Source organism: Wolffia australiana, chromosome 15 (genome assembly GCF_029677425.1).
Source record: "Wolffia australiana isolate 7733 chromosome 15, ASM2967742v1".
NCBI classification, from domain to species: Eukaryota; Viridiplantae; Streptophyta; class Magnoliopsida; order Alismatales; family Araceae; genus Wolffia; species Wolffia australiana.
The window spans coordinates 6,719,008-6,739,488 of NC_135849.1; the positions used below are offsets into that span (position 1 = coordinate 6,719,008).

The 20,481-nt window shown below is 44.2% G+C and overlaps 3 protein-coding genes across 5 annotated transcripts; 2 read left to right on the forward strand and 1 right to left on the reverse strand.

The window, feature by feature from the left end:
* Positions 1-1,449: 1,449 nt before the first annotated feature.
* LOC144712696 (110 kDa U5 small nuclear ribonucleoprotein component CLO-like) lies at positions 1,450-8,616 on the reverse strand. Its single transcript, XM_078586968.1, has 10 exons — positions 7,774-8,616; positions 6,341-6,409; positions 4,719-5,912; positions 4,550-4,648; positions 4,328-4,486; positions 4,175-4,260; positions 3,904-4,102; positions 3,137-3,247; positions 2,840-3,046; positions 1,450-1,622 (listed from the first exon to the last, which is right to left on the reverse strand). The coding sequence occupies exons 1-10, from the start codon at positions 8,521-8,523 to the stop codon at positions 1,527-1,529; spliced, it is 2,970 nt and encodes a 989-aa protein (XP_078443094.1). The 5' UTR covers positions 8,524-8,616; the 3' UTR covers positions 1,450-1,526.
* Positions 8,617-8,744: 128 nt separating this feature from the next.
* LOC144712694 (uncharacterized) lies at positions 8,745-14,761 on the forward strand. 3 transcript variants are annotated; one of them, XM_078586963.1, is made up of 16 exons: positions 8,745-9,217; positions 9,578-10,272; positions 10,759-11,988; positions 12,069-12,287; positions 12,374-12,445; positions 12,524-12,604; positions 12,689-12,720; positions 12,799-12,886; positions 12,974-13,096; positions 13,188-13,379; positions 13,456-13,535; positions 13,598-13,670; positions 13,746-13,850; positions 13,934-14,039; positions 14,113-14,200; positions 14,287-14,761. In XM_078586963.1, the coding sequence occupies exons 1-16, from the start codon at positions 8,878-8,880 to the stop codon at positions 14,438-14,440; spliced, it is 3,678 nt and encodes a 1,225-aa protein (XP_078443089.1). In that variant the 5' UTR covers positions 8,745-8,877; the 3' UTR covers positions 14,441-14,761. The 3 variants fall into 3 exon arrangements, with proteins under 3 accessions (XP_078443089.1, XP_078443090.1, XP_078443091.1); XM_078586964.1 differs by having other exon boundaries at positions 12,072-12,287; XM_078586965.1 differs by having other exon boundaries at positions 9,578-9,942.
* A 124-nt stretch (positions 14,762-14,885) lies between these two features.
* On the forward strand, positions 14,886-18,548 carry LOC144712697 (zinc finger protein CONSTANS-LIKE 9-like). The gene is made up of 5 exons (XM_078586969.1): positions 14,886-15,165; positions 15,556-16,212; positions 16,455-16,682; positions 17,049-17,359; positions 17,965-18,548. The coding sequence occupies exons 2-5, from the start codon at positions 15,634-15,636 to the stop codon at positions 18,092-18,094; spliced, it is 1,248 nt and encodes a 415-aa protein (XP_078443095.1). The 5' UTR covers positions 14,886-15,165; positions 15,556-15,633; the 3' UTR covers positions 18,095-18,548.
* The last annotated feature ends 1,933 nt before the right edge of the window (positions 18,549-20,481 follow it).

The window sequence follows — 20,481 nt, forward strand, 5'->3', positions numbered from 1 at the left end:
TGATGTGTATCGAGGGCATGACTTGAGCTTCGCCGATGAGATTCTCTCGGCGGCTTGTAACTCAATCGCATCGAGTTATTCTCTTCTGGGACAGATCGGCCTTTTTGCCCCCCCACCCTGCAAACTGTGCATGCGGTGCCAAAACTCGGTTCTCTCTCTAACCTCTCTCGCTCTTAAATGTGGGACGTTGCCTGCCCCGCGCGCGTCTCTTTCTTCGCCTCTCGCTCTAGAATGTGGGGGTGACTGTGCGAGGCCGACGCGGGCAGAGCCGGGGACCGGGGATGGGCGATGGTTTTATTGTGTTTTGGCCAAAAGGGAAGCCGCAGCTACTTCTCTCCTCTCTCTCTCTCTCTCTAATCCATCTCTCTTCTCTCTCTTTGTCTCACTCCTCTATCTTTCTATCTCATCTCTCTCTCACCGTCTCTCTTTCTATCCCATCTCTCGATTTCTCTCTCTCTATGTGTATCCCCTTTTATCTAACCCATCTCTCTCTCTCTGCTCCATTCTGTATCTTTCTATCCCCCTTCTATCTTACCCATCTCTCTCTCTCCCACTCCCTCCCTCTCTCTGCTCCACTCTCTATCTTTCTATCCCCCTTCTATCTTACCCATATCTCTCTCTCCCACTTCCTCTCTCTCTCTGCTCCACTCTCTATCTTTCTATCCCCCTTCTATCTTACCCATATCTCTCTCTCCCACTTCCTCTCTCTCTCTGCTCCACTCTCTATCTTTCTATCCCCCTTCTATCTTACACATCTCTCTCTCTCTCTTTCTATCCTCCTATATAAACCATCTCTCTCTAATCCACTCTCTCACTCTCTCTCTCTATACCCCTTCTATCTAACCCATCTCTCTCTCTCTCTCCCTCTCTCTCTCTCTCTCTCTCTCTCTCTCTTTCTATCCCCCTTCTATCTAACCCATCTCTCTCTCTCTCTCTCCCTCTCTCTCTCTCTTTCTAACCCCCTTCTGTCTGACACGTCTTTCTCTCTCTCTTTCTATCCTCCTATCGAACCCATCGCTCTCTCGTCTCTTCCTCGCTCATTTTCACTCAGTATTTTGTTTCTTTCTCTGTGTATCTCTCTGGATTCCGGTTGGTGTTTTTCTCTTTCTTCACTCTCTCTCTCTCTCTCTCTCTACTTGTCTGCCTTCCGTTGGGCGGCCGGATAGGCAAGGAGTGGCCCCAAAGCTTCTGTCTCTATCTCTGCCAGTCTCTTTACGATCTCCCCCCCCTCTTTATTACTTCTCTCATTCCGTGACCAATATTTTATTACAAAAAAAGGAATTATATTACACGAAGTCAACGTCGACTTGCCTGATATAGCGTGGTTTTCACAGCCCCCCCCTGTCATCTTCCTCGTTATTAGCCTACTCGAAGCCGAGCTCCGAGAAGAAAGGAATTTAAGATGAGTCGGTGTTTTAAAAATTAACTGTTATGTGAGGGAGAAACCGGTGACAGGATTTTTTTTTTATAAAAAAAAAGTTAACAAAATTCGATGGATAGAAAAGAGAGAGAGATGATATATTAGATCACATGAGCTGGTGGAGCTCGGCGGCCTGCTGGGCGAGCTCAACCATCATGGCTTCGTCGAAGAACTTGTTCGCGCTTACGTCGTCGCTCATCCCCTGCAAGCAAGCAGAAAACTCGGTCATGTTTATATTCATCTATTAAACGAGAAACCTGATGCTGAAAGGGAGATGGGCTAGAGAGAGAGATAGATGGAAAGAGAGAGAGAGAAGGCAAGAGAGACAGGAAAGGAAAGTGGGATGGATTGGGATGGGAAAGAGAGAGGAAGAGCGGTAAAAAGAGAGAGAATAAGAAGGGGAGATAAGGCAGCGACACAGATGGAGAGGGTCAGGGAAAGAGTGAGAAATGAGACGCAGAGATAGACTTAGAAGGGGGAAGAGAGAACGCGGCTATGAGAGAGAGCAAGAGATAGAGAGAGAGAGAGAGAGCGACGCTCTGAGAGAGACAGAAAGCGATTTTTGGAGAGAGGGAGAGAGAGAGAGAGATAGTGAGGCTCAGAGAGAGAAAGGAAGAACTCAGAGAGGGACAGAAAGAGCAAGGCTCAGAGAGAGAGTGGTAGAAGCTCAGAGAGAGAGAGAGACAGAAAGAGGGAGGCTCAGAGAGAGAGAGAGACAGAAAGAGGGAGGCTCAGAGAGAGAGAGAGACAGAAAGAGGGAGGCTCAGAGAGAGAGAGAGAAAGAGAGAAGCTCAGAGAGTGAGAGAGAAAGAGCGAGGCTCAGAGAGAGAGAGACAGCAATAGCGAGGCTCAGAGAGAGAGAGACAGCAATGGCGAGGGTCAGAGAAAGACACAAAAAGATCGAGGCTCAGAGAGAGATAGAGACTCAGAGAGAGATAGAAAGCGCGAGGCTCAGAGAGCGACAGAGAGAGACTCAAAGAGAGTGAGAAAGAGCGAGACTCAGAGAGAGAGAGAGAGACTCAAAGAGAGTGAGAAAGAGCGAGACTATGAGAGAGAGAAAGACTCAAAGAGAGTGAGAAGGAGTGAGACTCAGAGAGAGAGACTCAAAGAGAGTGAGAAAGAGCGAGACTCAGAGAGAGACTCAAAGAGAGTGAGAAAGAGCGAGACTCAGAGAGAGACGGAAAGAGCGAGGCTCATAGAGAGAGAGGCTCAAAGAGAGAGGGAAAGAGCGAGGCTCAAGAGAGACTTAAAGAGAGTGAGAAAGAGTGAGACTCAGAGAGAGGCTCAAAGAGAGAGAGGGAAAGAGCGAGGCTCATAGAGAGAGAGGCTCAAGAGAGAGAGGGAAAGAGCGAGGCTCATAGAGAGAGAGAGGCTCAAAGAGAGAGGGAACGAGCGAGGCTCAGAGAGAGAGAGAGAGACCTTTCTACGGCGCGTCTTGACCATGAACTCACGGGCAAGGTGCTGGATGGGGGCGGGCTCGAGAGGGCGCAGCACGATGCTTTTGTCGAGCGGATCTCCGGGCACAATCGCCCAGTGGTCGAACACCGACACGCAGAAGGCCTGCCCCTGAGTATGATACCTCAAGTCCGTCTCAAACCCAAACGACTCTATCACCGGCAAAAACGCCTGCAACACCAAACCCATCATTCAAAACTAACATCAACATCCAAACCAACAACCATCAGTAAATATTATTGATAAACAGATGACCCGAACCTTGACGATGTAGGCCGGCGTCCCGGGCTTCGGCACGTCGGCAGTCACGTGCCCCCGCCGCCGAGAGATGACGGTGTAGATGGCGGACAGGCAGTCGGCAGGAGTTAGCACCTGGATGATCCCACACACGGATTTTATCTCATATGATGTGCACAGCAAATGAGCTGACTTGGCAGTAGGCATCGGAGATCGGATCCGATCGTTCGAATCTTGATTGAAAGATTTGAACGAACAAATGCCGATTCGAACAGATCTGTTCGAATCTTTCGATCGAACAGACCCTTGGTTCTATTCGGTCGAAAGTTTCGAACGAACAATTTGGTTTGTTCGTGTTCGATCGGCCATTTGTTCGAACAAGTTCAAACAAATGGGCAGCGGCGCCATTGACCGCTGGCGGTCGCTGGTGTCCTCTGGCCGCCTCTGGTGCAGCTGGCGACCGCTGGTGCTGCTGGCCGCCGCTGGCTGCCGCTAGCCACTGTTGGCTAACCCAGTACTGCAGGAGCTGAACTGAACGATTCGGATTCGAACATTCAATTCGATCCGGTTCGAACGTGTTCGAATCGGATTGACTTCAAACATTCAATCAGCCATCTTGTTCGAACAATCCGATCTGAACCCGATGCGCACATCGTGTTTGGATCAGATCTGAAATGGACAGATTGGTGTTCAGATTTGATCGTTCGAATGCCCGATCCAAACGAACATTCGAACGATCTGTCCGAATACCTGATCCCTACTTGGCAGGATACCAATACTGAAAGACTTGCCTCAACGTAGTACACAGGCTCCATCAGACGAGGGGTGGCCATTAAGAAAGATGAGTAGGCAACTCTTCTGGCGGTAGGGATGATCTGGCCGCCACCACGGTGGAGTGGTTCGGCGGCGATGGCAGCGTCTAGAATTTTGAACTTCACATTCCTGATAGGCTCGTCGCAGAGCGGCCCTTCCCGAGCTCCCCACTGAAATCTGACAAACACCCACGATGGATTGCATCAATACAAACATTCACAGAATGGAAGTTTTAATCCTTTTTCATACCCTTGTACGATAGAATCCCTGACTGCGTTGAGCAGGTTCTTGTCCACCTCGGTAGGTAGGGTGTCGTCTAGAAGAATGTTTGGTCCCTGGAAGAAGAATCCTTCAGTATGGGGAAAAGATAAAATATAATAGAGGAAAATTAAAAAAGATTACCTGCTTATCAGGGCCAAATGCCCAAATGGAACGTGCAGCGAGCAAATCCCAGTCGTATTTGCTCTGGAAGAAATCACCGAGCTTTCTCTTTGGCCAGTCAATGCTAACCACTCCGTTCTCGATGTCCTCCGACAGTCCCCTCTCCAGAGGTTCAGCCAGCTGTCCCACATAACAAGCACGTAAGAGGTTGCTATTGTTCGAATAACAAAGGAAAATTCTAACCATCGTAATCTTGTTCTTCTTGTTTGGCGTCTCTGCAAAGCATTTCAACGATGATGAGTCATGCACCGTTTCACAAAAAGTGACCACCGGATCAGCCACCTGCCACGAAGATGGGAAAATTAGAATATCCCTAAAATCGCATGAAAATTTACAAAGGCAACGTGCCCACCTTGACTTCCACCTCAGAGTAGAGTTCTCGAAGATCCTTCATAATAGAATCTAAATATATCTCCCCAGTGCCCAAGATCGTATGTTCCCCAGATTCCTCCACTTTAGTAATAGCCAAAGGATAGCTTTTACTGATCTTACGGAGCCCTTCCACCATCTTCGGCAGCTCACTTGGATTGAGCGGCTCTGTCGCGGTCTTCACAACAGACAATGTGTTGAAGCGAAGAGGACGGAAGATATAGACATCGTCATCTAAGCTCAAAGGGCAGAGAGTAGCAGTCTTCATGATCGAGGTATCGACGCCTTCGATGAGCACCCACGAGCCAGCCGGCGCTTTACTGATCGGTATGCGGTAGCGAGCTTGATAAACCCACAGCTTAGTGACATCCTTCACTGTCATGTCCTCTTCGTCATCTGGCGAGTACCCTTCTCCTAGCACCCGTAGCGTCTGCCCTGTCATGATCGTGCCGCTATAAACCCGCCCAAAGGCATCAAACACGCTGCAATCAGACTTAGGGTATAGTTTGACTATGTTGACCATGAGAGGGCCTGATGGGTCGCAAGACTTCATAGATTCTGCAATAGAAGAATCCTGAGGGCCGGTGTAGATGTGCTCTATCTTTCTGGCAGCAGCTTCTTTGGCGGAAGGAATGTGATGAACTAACATATCAGTAAAGCCAGATGCCGATCCAAAGACAGAGCTACAAGCCAGCCTTAGAAGTGGACGCACGTTCAGTCTGTAAGCTCCGTTACTTAATGTGACACCCAGCTCAAGAAGGGTAGACTCCACACTCTTTTTATGCTCCCCAATCACTTGACTGTAGATTTTGTACAATGGTTCGAGAATGAATTCCACGAAGGATCTTTTGCCATCGCTTGACGGGGGTTTTTTCTTGAAGGTTCGGGTGTCTGGATGATAGAAGAGGTCTCCCCATAAGCGTGAAGCGAATTTTTGATGGTCAAAGGGGATTCCATGGAGTTTGAGGTAGAGTTTGGCGAAAGACTGCAGCGAGAATGACCAGCCGTCAGAGGCGCTGGCAAAACAGACATTGCCGGCAGTCGGGTCAACTGTTCGTACGCCACCTGCTGTTGTGGAGAAGGAAGATATTAACTCATTGACCGCTTCCAACGTGTGCCGCAGCTTGAAGTATGCATCAGTTGGCGGAAGCTTGAGCTCTGTAATCAACCTGTCGACCTATTTATTTAAAAGTATAAAAAATAGATTGAAATAAATAAAGGTCTCAAGATTTGCTGTTAATAGCGAGGCGAAGAATAAGTTCACCGATAAACTTCGGCAACCGTCTTGCATCACATCTTCCATCATGTCAAATGTGGCATGACGGAAGGTGGTTTTACAAGACTGTGACGGTCAATGACGCTGTCTGGTGATGAAATGATGATGAAGGGCAACAGGTTTGGTGTGGACAATGTACTGCAACGAATTTTTATAAATTCAGGGATGTGTGACTAGATGAGTCATGCGACGAACTGTTCATCAAAGTTCTTTCGTCATGGCACCATTCGTCAACCGCCCATCATTATTCCATTCTGTCACTCCCGGAATGTGCCGAGCCTTACTCATCGGAAGATCACAAGGATGTTGAAAAAGTAAAAACAAATGACCTTGTTTATGACGACAACAATGGGTAGCCGTTCCAGTATTGCATGGCGAATAGCTCTCTCAGTGTTTACCTACATAAGTAGGCCATGAATGTCAAAAAATACCCATGAAAAGATTCTAGTTCCCTATAATCAAAATAAACATTCAAAATATGGGAGTACAATCAAAGACCTTTATTTCAACTAATGCGAGGGTCGCTTTATGATATATTGAAATTATAATGCCATTTTATACTAGAAAAAAAGACATGTTTGAGGCGATATCAGCCAGAATGGTGAGACAACCACAGAATCCTTGTTTGAGAATTTGATAGACTAGCATCCTGACGACAAAGCCTGGCGTTTCACCCATTTGTTCCTAACACCTATGCAAATATTTTAAAAGGGATTCCCAAAAGCACCTATTTTTGTCATGAAGATGAGGCATGGAAGGTGACTTGAAGAGGAAAAACACCTCTGATGAAGCTGTAACGTCTGAGGTCATAGAAATTGACATTACTAGAAAAGAACTAGGGCACCACAGCTAACAAATGTTTGCGTCTTGTCGAAAATACACTTTCTCTCCGTTGAATATTATCAAGAGATCCCAAATTTATTTGGGAGCAAGACAGAGAACATCCATGCCACTTAACATGACGGCTGTTAATTCAATTGACTATGTCTAAAGATAAAGATCACATCTGTGATTAGGGGCCAGTGGGAGACCCTCTTTGCTGGATGAGCATTTGCCGATCAGGATTAGCTCCTAAGTCTCCATTTCCACCTCTCTCTTCAATACCTTTTCTCAACATCAGTTTTGGTAAATCATTCTTGTTCGTTTGTTGATCCAAGGGATCTGTGTACTACGAGGGAACTATTTTCAGGACTTATTTTACGGAGATTTCTGCGTTTTATTCATGGTGGCATCGAGGATCTTAGCAGTGACCAGTTTAAAACGGCCAAAAGACGACTGGTTCAGTAAATGGACACCAAAATACACTGTTTTCACATAACAAGAAATCTCTCTCCTTGCGTCTGATGGTACCCTATACACTTTTGGGGCTGAGTTCTGCAATCGAATTAATATCCAACCGAATACATAGAAATGCATTTCAAATACTACGTAGCACAATTACTTACAGCAACGGAATAACTTTTACCGATTTAACCGTCCAAGACATAATTAGTTTTCAACAAACTCGGAAAATTCTCAACGATACAGAATAAACCAACATCTTAGAAAGTCGAACTAGAAGCGTGCAAATAAGATTAACTCGGGAAGAAACCCAATTTCATTAAAATCTACTTCCCATCAAGACCGATGTTTGCCTCAACGCGGGTCCACACTAAATTACTACGTCAAGTCCAACGTTCCAGTTTCTCCTCCACAAAAAAATCCACCGGAAAGAAAATCAACGGGAAAACAGAAAACGCAACAAAAATTCAGCCAAACTCACCATGACTCCTTCGGCGGCATCCACAATCACCACTGCTCCATCCGCAAGAGAGAGAGCCGCAGTCATCTCGTCAGAAAAATTGACGTGGCCCGGAGTATCCATAACATTGCAAAGATACGATTTAGCATTGCTGTCCTCGAGAACCAACGACATGGGCACAGCTTTGATAGAGATCCGCCGCTCTTGTTCATCAATCCGCGTATCCGTATACCTGATATGCCGCTCATTACCAGAATCCAAGGTCGAAATCTGATGGGTCTGCTCCACCAACATATCCATGAACACAGTCTTGCCGTGGTGTATGTGCCCGACCAAGGCGACATTTCGCACCAAGGAGGGATTAGAAGCAAGCCCCAGCAAGAATTCGGTGGAGACGTAAGTCGACGAATCCTTCACGCTCACCTCGAACTTCACGTTTCGAACAGGCTTGATGATCGGTTGTTCAAGGGGTTGGGCGTCCTCGTCCATGACCAAGGCTTCCACGCCCTCTCCAAACACCTCTTCGGCAGTGGGGTAGTACTTCTTGTCTTCCGCAAGAACAATCTGCGATCCGATTCCTTCTTCCATCTCGTCAACAGCCGTGAGCCAGCCATTGCGGCCATGGCCATTGGCGGCCTCTTCCTCGTCCGATCGAGCTCCATCGACCGATTTCTCATCCTCATCGATCGCTTCACCGCCGTCTGATTCCTGATCTGACTCGATCTCGGGGCCGATGTAGTTGCCGAACTCGTCGTAGAGGCTGTCATCCATCGCTGGAGCTCGAATTTGGCGCCCTCTCCAGAGCTCCGCAGTAGCTAGGGTTTTGGAGAATTATCGTTCCGAGCAGCGGGAAGAAGATCGATCGATTTGATAATTGATATAGTCAGGATCAGGACGGATGACGATTTCTCATCCGTCATCCTTCCTCGGGACGGAATTTTCAAACTGGGGTATATTTCCCGCCCAAAAACCGAGAAGGGCTCGATCGAGCGGAAACAGCCCTAACTTCTGCGAGGTTGATCGAATCGAAGAACGATGGAGATGAACTGTCGGCAGATCCGCGGGTAGAGATCGGAACTGGTGTAGAGATTGAAGGAGTTCTTCGATTTGGATTCGAGCAAGTTCATGGATGTCACGAGATCTGCTGAGGTTGGTACGAACTTCGCCGCGAAGAGGCAACGGCGCGTGAGCTTCGCGGAGACCACCGCTGTTCATTTCTTCAGCAGGGATGAAGATTTGGATACCCCGCCAGACGCGAAGGCAGCGACGGAGGCCGCCGCGCCGTCGGAGTTGAGAACCGAGGTGCCTGGTCCGGTTCGCGGTAAGGACGCGAGCTCGCATCGCCTAGAGGAAGGATGTGAGGATGACGATGAAGATCCTGGTGATGAGTTCGAGTTGTTCGTCCGGAGAGATGCAGACTCGTGCTCTCCTTGCAGCACCGCTGGCTCTGTGGCATCGATGGACGGTAAAATGTTTCTTCGATCGCAAATATCTGATCGGTAGTTTCGTCTTCTCTGAATTTTTCTGGCCTGAAATGTTTGCTTTTTTAATTCGCAAGATCCTTTTTTTTTGTGGCGTTATTGATGCTCCATCGAGAGGCGGTATCTTTCAGATCTGCCAAACTTGACAATAACCATGATTTCCATTCCCTTTTCCGAAAATGATGATCTGAATCTTTAAATATTTTGTTTGAAATCTGAATCAAGCTTCCGCGTAGCTTGGGATTTCTGATTCGATTTTGGCTGTTTCAAACGATAAAAATCCTGAATTCGTAATTTTGTAAGTAGTACGCGTTGAAATCCCTAACTTGGACAATGATGTGCAGATGATAATCTCTTCGGCCCAGTATCAACAAGCTTCATCAGATCGGGTGGCTATTCCGGAGTGTCGGATGACAATAACCATGATATAACACTCGATTCCACTGCGTTCTCTATGCATTTCAGTAGCGTTCTTCCCTCAGATGATCATACAATCAACTCAGTCGGAACGCCCAGGACACCAACTGGAATGTCGCTGACGAATACTTCTCGCAGTCCGCTGTTAAGCACAGAAGCAGGCGAAAGAACCCCTCGCTTTGAACTTCGAAAGGCAAACGGTTACTCCAGTGACATGACTCTTGTTCAAGAAAGAAAGAATAACTATGACTATGGAAAGCTCTCTCCAACTATGGAAGGGCTACTGGCCAAGGTAAGCGAAGCCATACAGCCTGGATCTCGAAGCATTGGAAAAAAGTTATTCTCTGCTCATAATCATCTCACAAAAAACTCAGAGACCTCGAAAGTTGAAGGATCCCAGTGTAAACTTGAAGCCACAAAATCTACCGCTATTGTTGAACTTCGGTCTGGCGAAGATATCCCAACTTCTCAAAATGATGAACACCTTCATCAGGGATCTAAAGTCGCGTTTGGCAAAGATATTAGTGTTTCAGATGGATTTTCTTTCCCTCCCACTACCGCGATGGAAAGTCCCCATTCCGGCCTAAACAGAGAAGGAAATAATAGTGCTTTAATCAATAACGTGAGAAATTCTTTACTTTGCTTGTCATCCTTTTGCGGCGGCATAATTCCATTTTGAATTCTCGTGTTGACAATTTTCCAATTCTTTCCTTTTCTTTGTGCGATAATTACGTTACACAATTCACTTCATTCAATGATTCGCAAAGCATAATTTTGAGCTGTCCTTACAATTTACATACGATATAAGTTTGTTGCCCCATTATTGCATGCGTAAATGAATTTAATCCATTCAATTTCCCTTGTTTATTTGAATATTGTCTTGGCATTTCTGAAGCCGTTCTTACCAGTCTTACTCTTCGGCTGCCGATAATCATGTAGAGCCTTATGTGCTCCCATATGTCTGTTTACTTATATTTGTTACGGAGGACCTCGGCTTAGTATCATGGGTTTTCATCCGTTGGAATTATGTATGAGCCTCAATATTTAACTTCTGTGGGATAGTAATTTAGTACGTCCAACTGACATTGTCATTTTTCTTTTTCGATAGGAAAGTCAGCTTGCTGCTCAGACAAGTGTGGATGTCGTCCACAATCCAGAAATGAGAGTTTCTGCGTCGTCAACTGACGCCTACAAAACTAACGGAATATTATCTCCAAGTGTTCGATCTCAAAAATGTTCTTCTCCAGGGCGTCATTTTATTGATAAGCACCGCGAAGATGAACAATTTTCAAAGCTGTCATTTGCTGCAATTTCGGATTCGGCTCCCAAGAAATCTATAAATGCTGAGAGAAGTGTCTCCCACTCACTTGGAACAAGATCACGTTCTCCTCCTATGTTCCAGACTCCGAATGGGACTTTATATTCTCCCGCTGAGACATCGATCTCTTCGTTACGTTCCAAAAGGGCAAAATTGGTTGACCATGATCCACCATTTTCTACTGGTCTCCGAAGCAACTTATCTTCAAAAATGGAAGTTTTATCACGTGTGGAGAGAACTTCACTTGTCAAGAATTTTACTGCAGATTTTGAATTTTCTGACAAGGATAAAAGCTTGGGAAGCAGAGCTGGATCGTCGCTCTCGTTGGAAAGTCATCAGCATCAAAACTTGAGACCTACGCCGATGAAGGATGGAACTCCATTGCGTAAAGATCATTTGGGTTACACTTCCAACTTGGAAATGAAAACTGAGACACCGAGGAACGAATCTAGCGCCTATAGTATCTTAAGGAAGTCTACAAGTGAAGGAAAAAACAGTGATATTCAAGAAGTCTCCTTACAACCAATCACAACGGTTCAGACGCTCCCATCAGAGTCTTCACCAAGAGGTGATAAATCGGTAGATATTTCAAATACTGTTCACGCAGGTGCAGCATCTCCATTCCCGGAGCAAAATCGCCAAGAAAATTCTCGTGATGCTAGGCCATGTCGCAAGCTTTTCGCCTCTCCAAAATGTAACAAGGGGGTAACAATCTCTGTCAATGAGCCACTAAAGTCAAAGCCCACGGTCAATGAAACGAGACCGGAGACAGTTATTGATCGTGCTTCATGCAGTTCTAGTGAAATGATGGGAGAAGAAGATGGTCATAACAACAAAAAGGGAGTTGAAACTTCACATACTCCTGGAAAGGATGTCACAAACAATGTGGAGGACCCTGGAATAAAAGAGTTTGGTCGTAGAGGAGGGACATTAGCAGATCAAAACCCCATATTTTCTGATGCGTCTTCAGATGGCAGCCAGAAGTCTACAAGTGGAAATGGGCCTGAACGAGCGGAAGAAGTAATTCTTTCTTTTGTCGTCTTAGTCTGGAATTAAAATTTAGCGGTGTATAACGTTTCCCCTTTTCTCTTCTCACGCAGCAGACTTTAAACGACGGAGTGCTAGAACGCGGCAGAGGAAACAATAGCCCGGCATCTCATCGACAAAATGTTGTCTCTCTGAGTGTTCATACTCCCTCGAAATCACCTTCTTTGAGCGCTTCGGCTTTGTCGAAAAGCAAACAAGATTTTATTTCCACAGAAAGTGGTAATGATCCTGGCATGAGTCATAAAATTAATAAAGCAGTTACTGTCCCAGAGGTAAATTGCAGCTCGTTTGAGTTTCTATTCTGCTATAGCATATTTACCTTTTACGTGAATAAATTAATCTACTCTTGTTCTTACAGATATTGGTAAGAGTAGTTGAGAAAACGAGGGTTCCATTTTCACTTTCGGCGAGTCGGCTTAACTTGCAGGAGGTATTCCATAGACTTCATGCTTCGGCATAATTACAGTTGTTCTCGAAGCTTTCACCAATTTCTTACTTTTTAACGCAGGTTGATCCCCTGGAAGATCTGGTTTGCCAGTTGAAAAATGTTAGAAAATATGAGACCCTCTGCAGCCATATCCAGAACCTGGTGAGTGAGTTGATCTTCTTTTTTTGCGGTGCATTCATTTTATCTCATGTGGGTTTCAAATTAAGTTGTGTTTGTCTGTCACAGGGAAGCAACAATAATCCGGATAAACTGAAAAGGTAAGATTTAGCCTTTTAGACTTTCATATTCATAATTAAAAGCACCATATGTGGTCTGATGGAAATAACACCATGCAGATTGTCTGAAATCAAATTACTCAAGGAAACGCTGCTGTACGAGCGTGCAAGATTGCAGCTGAGGAGAGCAAAACATGATCTGTTGCTGGTATACTGCTGCCCTCCCGCGCCTAAAGATCATCTTTTGAGAAAGATTATCTGCTTGTTCTCTGAAACTTGCTTGCTGTCGCTGCAGAAAAAAGCTCCAGAGTTGAAATCTAAGCTTGACGAAATCGCCAAACTGAAGTCAAGTTTGACCCAATCGATAGAAATGCAATCAAATGCTATGCCTGCCGCAGCATCAAAAATAGCCTCACAGGTGATTAATATTATAATTTCGACTTCTTATTCAGAACTTACTGTGTTCTTGCTGTGGAATTTTCTTACTCAACAAAGAATTAACACGCCAGAAAGAACACGATGAAGTCGAGTCCATGAGCAGGAAACTGGCGGAGATGGAGGAGAAAATCAAGGCTTTGGTCAAATTTTTTGTGGGGCATTACGGTATTACTGGGAATCCAACCCCGGAAGAAGTGATTAAAGTGGTCAATGGCCATTTCAGTAAATGGAATGGATGCAGAGCGGTTTGCCAACGCCTACAAGTAAGCTCTTCATTTCCTTGACTTCCCCGAAATTATTTCCAAATTCTGCTCGACAATTTTTTGTTTGCCAAAACAGCTATGGAAGCTGGCGGATGTGGTGAATCAAAGTGATCAGTGTGATATTGAGCTAAACTACCTCGATTTTCTTTCCCAACGGTGAGCCCTCCTGCTCTATAAAATTTTTATAATATCTCATGTCTGATTTATGTTTTTGCTAGGTTCACGATTATGTTCACCCCAGCCTCGAGATTTGGTGTTGAACTATCAATACACGATTCACACGTGGAAAAGGTTTGTTTATGCATGAACAAACATGAATGTATGTTCAAGAAAGGGTTCTGACAAGGTTTAGTGACTAAATAACAGTGCTTTCCCAAAATGAACGCGTCAACCGCGTTCCATCATGTGTTCAATCGGATTAAGGGCAAAAGAAGACTCTCCAGCGTGCGTTGTTTCCAGAACGAGGCCCAGGTTGGCTTTCTGATCTAATACACTTGACATTTTTCAATTGTAATTAAGTCAACGATTATTAAAACACGCGAAATTCCCCGCAGGCGTGTTCTTTCATTCTGGGCAATCTTCTCGACGTTCTTGAAGAAATCCAGACCGCTCAACTCCACGTTGCAGCGCTCACGTCGTCTACCTTTTCTCTCTCCTCGGGTCAGTCCTTTCTCTCTCTCTCTACTTCTCTCTCTCTCTCTCTCTCTCTCTCCTAAACGGGGCTGCCTTGCAGACGGCAAACTCGAGCTGGAGTTACAGTTCGTCGACGCGAAGAACGGGAGGAAGATAGCGTTGACCGTTGACTTGACGGCTCTGAACTGGTGAGTGTTAACGGAACGGTGTTGTTATTCTCCTTCCCCACAATCCCGTCCGGATTTCCTTCTGACGGTCGATCTACCGTCCGCAGCGCCGTCTACCCGTCGGAGGTCCAGGTCAGCGCCGCTTCTCCGAAGTCAACGCCGGCGGAGGAGGAAGTCAACGCGGCGGTCCGCCGGCTGAAGGGCGGCGGCCTGGCCCTGCTCCGCCTCTGCCGGTCACTCTCCGCCGTGGTGGGGCGGTGAAATCACCGCGGTCAACCTCACCCGTTGACTCCGAAATGTTTGAGACGTTTATTGGGATAAACCCCCTCCCCGCGCTGACGTGGCGCCGACAGAGTCCCCCGCCAGCCTATCTTCCTATCCGAATCGTCTTACGTCAGCTTCTACGCTTTCCTGGGCCCCACTTACGCCGGGCGGTAAAGGGTATCCGTCGCCACGTCGGTGGGCCCCACCTGGATCGGCACGTGGCGCCACTCTTAGCCGTCGATTATCCGCCGGACGATGGGCCGAGAGATTAGATTACCCTTTGCCCCGGCGTTAAATACGATGTTTGCCCCGGAAAAGTGTAAAAAAGTTACGGCAAAGTCAAATCACGAGGAAGTAGCGGGGCCCACGGCCGGCCAGTTGCACTTTTTGCCTCTATCTTCTCTCTCTCTCTCTATCTTGGGTACGCTTTTGCGGACGGCTCGGACAGTCAGCGGGCAAAGTTCCTATCCGGTTCGGGAGAGGCGGAGCTGGATTTGGGGTTCTTCTGATTTCCTATCTTCTCGCGTGGCAATCGATTTGTGCGAGAACGGCAAGCTTAGCCGAGGAAGAAGGCGAAGGCGTGACGAGGAGTGTCCTTTCTTTCCCTTTTTTCCCCCTTGTGAATTGGATTTGATCGATTGTTTTTGCTGTATTTGTCTCGTCTTGGAGTTTTCGCGCTGGAATTTGCTCAAGAGGTATTCTGTGTTCTCCAGGATTCTCAGGTACCTCGCTGATTGTCTCTGCTATTTCTGTTCTTTGCTGCTTTGATCGTTGAATCGGTTTTCGCTCAATTGTTTGGAGTTCTACAAAAGAGGGTTTTCGTGCGCGATTTGTTGGGCGACGTGTGTTTGCTTCATGAGTAGCCGGCTCTATTTTTAGTTTTAAATTTCAGCTTGATTCGATGATTCGTTGGATGAATCCTTTGCGGATCTGTTTTTTTTTTTTAAACCGGGAGTTTCCACAAATCGGGTGAACGAGGATTATCCTCGTGTTTCGAGATTTATTCCTCGTTTAATCAAACTGCTGTGCCCCCCTCAATCACGGCGATAAAATATCTCCCCACAGTAATTGCTGATTTCGTGTGAAACTCTCTAAATATCTTCTTTTTGCAGAGTACAGAAAAACCCTTGAGAAATCCTTCGTCTTGCCTGATATCACGAATAATCTTGGGTGGACAGAAAAATTCAGTAATGGGTCAGTTGTGTGACTTTTGTGGGGAGCAAAGACCAGTGGTTTACTGCAGGTCTGATACGGCTTGTCTATGCCTATCGTGTGATCGTAATGTCCACTCTGCTAACGCTCTCTCCAAAAGACATTCCCGGACACTTATATGTGATGAATGTTCATCTCAGCCAGCCATCGTCAGGTGTATCGATGAAAAGCTCTCGCTTTGTCACAATTGCGACTGGAACAAGCATGGCAGGCCTTTCCAAACTTCAGGGCACAAAAGACAGTCGATTTCCTGTTATTCGGGCTGCCCCTCCGCAGCAGAACTTTCAAAGAGCTGGTCTTTTCTTTTGGAAAGCCCTGCCTCAGAACAATCCAACTGCGAGGAAGCAATTGGGTTGATGAGAATCGAAGAGGAGAGTGTCAGCAAGTTCACATCTCCTCCTGTAAATAGCAGCACCGGCGAGATGGCGAGCACTAGCAACATGAATGAGCTGGGAGATGGTGATAAATTCAGTGGCTGGTTAGGCCAAAATGGTGCGGATGGTTTTGCATCGAGTGGAAATCAGCCAGCCGGATCAGTAGACTCCGCTTCACACGAGGTATTTCCTTCATTTTAATTTTCTTTCAAAAAATATTCTCCGGTTTGGTGTCAGTATTGCTCTTCTGTCCTCCGGTTTGGTGAAACATAAGCTTTTAAAGTGGTCTTCGTTCATTGTCTTAATCAGTTTATTATTTCAAATCGGGGAACTTTCTGATTCGAATTATGAGTCCTTTACAAACTTTTCGCTGTGGGTGGACGGGATGATTTGAGAATTTATGTGTCGGATGGATGGATATACAGCAAGGGAACATGGACACGGATGACTTCGGGTTGGCTGGAAATGACGAATTCTATGATGATTTTGACGTTGAAGACGGCGGCCTAAATTTCGATGATTACAATGAATTCTTCGGGACGTCTCGAAATCATTCCGAGGACCTTTTTGACGACGCTGAAATAGACAGTATGTTTGATATGAAGAACCCTTCTTCAGCGAATGACAACGATCTGGATGAATTTCCTACCGAGGTTGGTGCTTTAAATAATCTTAGTTTTATTATTGTTAAATTTACAACCTCCATTTTTTCAAGGATTTAAAATTGATGTCTCACCTTCCCCTAGTATGTCGTAAAGTGAGGAGTTCGTATTTTTATGACTGGAGAATTCGACGATTCAAAATTTTCAGCTTGTATCATCATTCACTCGAACATGTTATCAAGTTGATTTCTAATCGAATTTCAATAATATAGTGCCATGATCTTGATAAATGGGAAATTAAGACTACCCATTATGCTTGTCTCTCGAATTTCCGATAAAATCAAATGGTTGGAGCGCAAATAAAAAAGATTTATAGGAGAAAGATTTCATTCTCATCTCCTTTTTTTTGTTTCGAAGGCTTCTCCTGCTGGGCAAGAGGAGAAACATCAGCCTGCATCGAGCGTTGCAGTGTCTACTGATTCGAATCCGAGGAACGGCTCTCCGAAGCTCTGTTTTCCAGTAAGGCAAGGGCACTCCAGCCTTTCGCTTTCATTTTCAGGGCTAACAGGCGATAGTAGCGCCAGTGATTACCAAGACTGTGGAGTATCTCCCACTCTACTAATGGGGGAGCCTCCATGGGGCACTTCTGGTTCTGCCAGTCAGGCCTTCACCAGTGCCAACCGTGAGACAGCCGTAAAGCGCTACCAGGAAAAGAAAAAATCCAGAAAGTATGTCTTTTTATTGTGTCCCATGGTCCAGTTTTTTGCGTTTATTGCTTCTTAGTGTCTCGTTTTTGTTCAGAAAACAAATTTGGATTGCTTTTTGTTTATGCGTAATTTTAAATATGTTTCTTCAAACCCGACTGTTTGATTCGGTATGAATTCTTGCCCTGTTTTCTGTTTATGAACCAAAACATTTTAAGATTATTTATGTATAGTATTAACACATATCATCAAACCCTAAATGTATAGAAAAGCTGCTTAATTTATCATGAATTATTACTTTCTTTAAACGAGTAATATTTGAATGCTCTGTTGATTTTCTCAGTATCTCATTTCCGTTTTTAAACCGAAATAATAATTGAACTTCTTGCTCAAATCTGACGAAATGAGAAAACTCTGGGTAATTTGGCATGAATTGTTACCACTTACTTTAATTGAGTTTATTTTGGCATGATTTTACCTTAATTAATTAACCCTTGATCAGATCTGACAAAATGACAATAACTCTATTTAGTTTGGCGTGCTTTCTTACCTTCTTTCAACGAGTGAGAATGGCTGCTCCGTCAATAATGCCTAACTGGAGAAATTTCATCTGTTCTGATTGAAAACAGATTTGACAAGAAGATAAGGTATGAATCTCGGAAGGCGAGAGCCGATGTGCGGAGACGTGTGAAGGGCCGGTTCGTCAAGGCTGGGGATGCGTATGACTATGATCCTCTTTGCCAGACAAGGAGCTTTTAGTGGAAATGGGTTTTCTTAAGCTAATGGACTATGGAAATGTCTGAGTGCCTCTTCCATAGTCTGATTGAGATGCCCAATGTCTCAAATGGGTAACCGGAGACCATGAATTTTTTATGATGATTTCCAGAGTGAAGGGCTAATAACTTGGGCTTCTCACCGACCGTGAGCCATTTTATTGCCCATTCTGGAAAATGCGTGGCCGGCAATTTTGAGGGAAGAAAAGCTCGTGTCTGTGTCTAAACTCCTTCAGGTAAGTATTATTTCCTTCATTTATCAGTTATCCTCCTATTATTACTGAAACCCTTTTATTCCTTTGGTTGGTACATCTTTCCTCTCTTGTATAGCATGTACATAACACCTTGATCATTCTCATCTCTCTCATCATTATTGTACTCCTTGGAGATGTTGAAATGGATTCTTACTCACATGAAGAATATCTTTGAGAACTATAGAAGGTCTCCTGATCATTTTCAAGAGTAATTTGTAGGAATTCTGTTATGGTCAAATCAATCAAGCAGAAATCAAACGTAAATCTTGAGGAAATCTCTTGACAAATGTAGAGTAGAGTTCATACAACTGAGAACCCCATTAACTGATAGAAGAAGAATGTAGGGTCAGGTCTGGGAAGAGATCAGGAGAGAAGAATGATGGAGAATGGAAGATCGAAGACGGAATAAGAAGAGTGAGGCCTCTCCTGCATCCCAGCCCTTAGCCGCGCAGGCTGACAAGACGGGTAACAATCTTCTTGAAAATGAATCCTTGTCTGCTACTTCCTGTTCCCGGTAATTATAGCAGCTCATTGCACACGCGCCACCTCGCGCCATGTGCTTCTTGCTGTCTAGCCTTCTGCGTCATTCATCTTCAGTATGTTCTTGAGAAGAACGTTTCAAATTCTTTGCCATCCTTGACTACTAGTGACATGACTATAGCAGGGGTTATTCATGCCAGGAATGGAGTTGGATGAATGTCATGAATTAATTAGCTAAAAGTTTTCCTAAACAATGTGAAGTGAGCTTTCATGCTTGGTTGGGATATGATGTAGGAATATATTTTCTATGTTTCCATACTTTGGGATTTTAAAAATATTATTATCTTCATACATTTAGATTCAAGTGTCTACATTAGTATGATTTTTTCTACCTTTTCTTCAAAAAGGTAAAGTAAGTATTAATTATCATAATTTTTTTACTTAATCAGTCTGAATCTTCGGACTTAAAATTTTCAGAGTGCGAATTTTGGGAAGGGAGTTTTCAAGTGGCACAGGAGAGTAATTTAATGGAGTAAAACTTGAGCATGGCTGATTATTGTAGTTTGACGGTTAATTAGATCATTAACATCATAAAATGTTTTTCCATAATGTGCTGCATGTGATTAGATCGTTATCAGCCTACTATTGACTTTCTTCGGGTTAATAATGATTTCTTAGATTTCATGTAGGTAAATTCCATTTATACCTCACAGCAGAAAATTAATGTTTTGCAGCTAGATATTCCACCTGGTATCCCCTCTCTAACAAACAAAGTAACTAATGAAATCTAACTTATTTTATTTTTATCATGTACACTTCTAGAGACTTCAAGTTTTACATCAGTAAACTGAAATATATATGATATTTTAACGATATGCATTTTTTAAGTTATACTCTAGTCGTTCATATATCTAACAGGGAGGCTAGGTATCAGTGACTAAAGTAGTAACATATAAAGATCAATCTTACATGATGTTTTGTGGCAACATGTTTTGTATTAGATAATGTCATGATTAACAAATATTACAAAAATATATTATGACATTGAATGTAGGATAACCAATTTATAGTTGATGACTGTCTCGTGGGGTCGAGAACTTCTGAAAGCAGTAGTCCATATCTAGAGACACCATGGTGTGAATCGATTTCTATAAGTAATTACTGTACGAGATTTTAGCCTCTGCCTAGAAATGCAATGCTAAGATTTCAATGATCTGATTACCTAGAAATGCTAAAGAAAAATAGCTGAAACTTTAATCAGTTTAAGCTCTTCCAAGGCTGTCGATTCCTTCTGATTGTGATCTAAAGACTAATATGTCATAATCTTAGACACAGATAAGCTAGATAGAAATAATAATGTTTGATAAATAGTCAATGTAAAAGACAAAAAGTTGAACTAATTTTATGTTTTGTTGAGAATAAGACTTCAAAATTATATATGCAAGTCAACTTTTTAAGTTATAAATTCCAGTACATATTTATGAATGTCAACACATTCTGGTTAAGTTAAAATATTGGATTAAGAAACAAATTGTAGGGCATTACCCAACAGTCTAGTCAAAGAAAATTAAGATTATATTAACGTATTATATTCATTATATTAACGTATTTTACTAGATCTATTAAAATTTTAAAGTTA